The 3,779-nt window shown below is 46.6% G+C and overlaps 1 protein-coding gene across 1 annotated transcript in view; it reads left to right on the forward strand.

The window, feature by feature from the left end:
* Window positions 1–3,085: 3,085 nt before the first annotated feature.
* Window positions 3,086–3,779, forward strand: part of CUNH8orf76 (chromosome unknown C8orf76 homolog) — a 17,483-nt gene continuing 16,789 nt past the window's right edge. The window contains exons 1-2 of the mRNA XM_021706240.1: window positions 3,086–3,164; window positions 3,544–3,689. Of these exons, the coding sequence (XP_021561915.1) occupies window positions 3,086–3,164; window positions 3,544–3,689 (225 nt within the window). The remainder of the gene's footprint in view (window positions 3,165–3,543; window positions 3,690–3,779) is intronic.

Here is a 3,779-nt window from a genome sequence, read left to right on the forward strand (position 1 = left end):
AAATAATTACTAGTAAGTTTTCTCCATCTCTTTTATAGGCTTGATGAAATTCTCCTCTGATATTTGCCAGCTTTTAAACATACTGACAGAGCAAAAAAACCCTCCTCTCCCGGTTGACTGTCTCCTTGAATACAAAATAAAAGCAGTGATCAGTAGTTGTTTTTTTTTTTATTAGCTGAGTCAGTTTTTTTTTAATTGTAATATACATAATATTTGCCATTATATCACTTTTTAAGTGCACAGTTCAAAGGCATTAATTATATTCACAGTACTGCGTAACCATCACCTCTGTTTCCAAGACTTTTTCCTCATCCTAAACAGAAACTTGCAACCATTAACCAATAATTCTCCATTCCCTCAGCCCCTGGCCACCTCTAATCCACTTTCTGTCTCTATGAATTTGTGTATTTGTTATTTCAAATAGGTGGCATCATACAGTACTGGTCCTTTTGAATCTGGTTTATTTCACTTCATATGATGTTTTTAAGATTTGTCCATGCTGTGGCATATAGCAAAACTTGGTTTCTTTTAATGTCCGAATCGTTTTATTTTATATATATGTATGTGTATATATGTGTACACACACACACTTTTTGATTGTCCATTTATCTGTTGATGGAAACTTGGGTTTTCCCACCTTTTGGCTATTTTGAGTAATGCTGTAGTGAGCATTGGCATACAAGTATCTGCTTGAGTCCATTTCAGTTCATTTGAATTCCTGAGTCATGTGGTAATTCTATGCTTAATTTTTTGAGGAACCACCAAGCTTTTTCCCACAGTGCCAAAGTTTTCCACAGTGTTTGCACCATTTTACATTCCACTAGCAATGTACAAGGGTTCTGAGTTCTCCACATCCTTGCCAACACCGATTACTTTGTTTTCAGAAGATTATTGTAAGCCAGGCACAGTGGCTCACGACTATAATCCCAGCACTCTTGGAGGTGAAGGCAGGAGGATCCCTTGAGACCAGGTGTCAGAGATCAACCTGAGCATGACAGCAAGACCTTGTCTCTGAAAATTAAATAAATAAAAAAAATTATGATTGTCATCCTAGTGTGAAGTAGTGTCTCTTTATGGTTTTGGTTTGCTTTCTGCTAAGGTGATGTCATTAGGAAAATGCAAACCACACCTTTTTGTGTTATCGGCTATTTGTGTGTCTTCCTTGGAGAAATGCTTGTTCAATACTTTGCCCAGTTTTTAATTGGGTTGCCTTTTTGTTGTTGAGTTTTAGAAGTTCTTTATATATTCTGGATGTCATAGCCTTATCAGATACAGATGCTCTTCAACTCACAATGGGGTCACATCCTGATAAACCCATCATCGTAAGATAAAATATCATAAGTAGAAAATGCATTTAATATCCCAACACACTCATCATATAGTTGGTCTCACCATAAATCCAGACACTCCCTTACTTACCATGCGGTCTGGATAAACTCACCCTAAAGTTGAAAAATCTTAAATTGCACCGTCACGTCAGGGGTTGTCTGTATATGACTTGCACATAAGTTGATCCTCATTATTCATGGATTCTGTACATGCAAATGTGCCCACTCATTAAAATGTATTTATAATCCCCAAATCACTACTTGGGGCACTTTCTCGGTCATTCCTGTGCATTGGCAGAATGGCAAAATAATTGAGTAGCTCAATACATTCCCAGGTAAGCTCTGCCTTCTTGTTTTAGTTCTCACACCGTTAAAAAGCATCTTTTTCTGCCTTTTGCTGTTTAAAATGGTCCCCAGGTGTGCTGCTGAAGTGCTGTCCCCATGTTCCTAAATGCTGGAAGACTGTCATAGACCCTACAGAGAAAACACAGGTAAGCTCATCCAGGCATGAGTTGCGGTGCTGCTGGCTGTGAGTTCGGTATTCATGCATCAACAGCATATGGTAAGTAAAGATGTCTTTAAACAGAAGCACACACAAAACACGGTGATGGATCGATGGATGAAAATATTGCGACCAGAGGCTCCCAGATCCCTAACCCCAGGAGCATTTGCTCAGTATCTGCCAATTTGGTGTCCACTGTGACTTTACAGAACATAATTACTGTGAATAATGAGAGTTGACTATTTTTTCCCATTGGTTGTGTTTCTACTTTTTTTTTTTTTGAGTTGGAGTCTCACTCTGTCACCCAGACTGGAGTGCAGTGGCCGCTCCCAGCCACCGCAGCCTCGACCTGCTGGGCTCTGGCGATCCTTCCACCTCAGCCTTCCAGTAGCTGGAACTACAAGTGTGTGCTACCATGCCCGGCTAATTTTTTGATTTATTGTAGCGATGAGGTCTCGCCAAGTTGCCCAGGTGGGTCTCGAACCTGCAGGCTCAGGCCATCCACTCACCTCAGCCTCCCAAAGCGCGGGATTACAGGCTGAGCCACCGAGCCCGGCTATGTCTCCACTTTCTTGATGTCCTTTGATGCACAAAAGTTCTGCTTGCTCAAGGCCAGTGTATGTCTTTTCTGTTGTTGCTTGTACTTTGGGCATCGTATCTGAGAACCTGTTGCCAAACCCAAGGTCACAAATATTTATCCCTATGTTTTCTTCCAAGAGTTTTACGAGTTCAGCACTTACATTTAGGTCATTCATCCATTTTGAGTTCGTTTTTGTATATGGCGTGAGGCAGGGGTCCAACTTCGTTCTTCTGCATGTGGCAACGCACTTGTCCCAGCGCCATTTGTTGACAGCAGTGATTCTTTGCCCTCTGAACAGACTTGGTACCCTTGTCAAAAACCATCGGGCTATACAGGTGATGGTTTGTTTCTGGACCCTCAATTCTGTTCCGCTGGTCTACAATTCTATCCCTAGGCCAGCAGCACACTTTTAAATTACTGCCGTTTGTAGAAAGCCCAAACTGGGGAGGCCATGCTCGGGATGTGTGCAAAAGGTGGCGAGAAAGCCATCCACAGACACAAGCGGGAAAAGCGAGTCCCCAAGTGCCCAGAACCCGGGGCAGGCAGACAGCCAGTGCCAGCCTGTTCTCCGTGGCTTCACGAAGCTCTGCCCTTTTGCTTTTGGGGCAGGCACCTACTCACTCCCCGGGCGCGGGGCAAGCTGCCTCCACGGGTCCCGTTTCCTCACCGGCAAAAATGCGAACAGTGACGTCTAATTCCGAGAGCGACTGGGAGAACACGTGGACGCCCACTGCACACCTCTCGCAGACGTGCGGTAAACACTGGCCCCTGCCGTCCCCCACTCGGGTGGGACTTGAACCACGACTCAGAGCTGATCGGCGCGCCTCTCGGCTCCTCCTGCCACCTCCCGGGTCTCCTTTTTTCGTGCACCCACTCGTCAGACGTTTATCCAGCTGCTCGGGGCCAAGCCCTGTCCGGGAACTGAATTTACAAGAGTGGAAGAGGCACCGCCTCCGGCCTCCAAGAGCTGACGGCTCGCCACGTACAGCCTGACGGAGGCATGGGGGAAGCACGGACGGAGGGCTGCCTGGAGGAGTGTGTTACCTGGTGGTGGGGACCTCAGTCAAAGCTATTTCACAGACAAAAGCCTCTAGAGACAGACTCTTGTCAGCATGCAACTTCAACACTTGCAGAATCCCAGCGGGCTCGCAAACGCCGCCCGACACCCGGCACTTCCTGTGCACGAGGCGGACTTGACGGCGACGGCGTTCGCTTCCCCCTTTACTGGCTTGCCCGGCCCCTTTCGGCTCCTTTCCATTTTGTCTTAACGAGGCGGCAGGTAGACAGGCAGTCGCCGTGCGCGTGTTGGGCCTCCCCGGCGCGGAGGCGCGGCTGGCCGCTCAGGCCCCCGCCCGTCCCTCGACAGCAC

The sequence above is a fragment of the Carlito syrichta genome, unplaced genomic scaffold (genome assembly GCF_000164805.1).
Source record: "Carlito syrichta isolate Samal-C Ts95f unplaced genomic scaffold, Tarsius_syrichta-2.0.1 Scaffold115653, whole genome shotgun sequence".
Classification (NCBI taxonomy): Eukaryota; Metazoa; Chordata; class Mammalia; order Primates; family Tarsiidae; genus Carlito; species Carlito syrichta.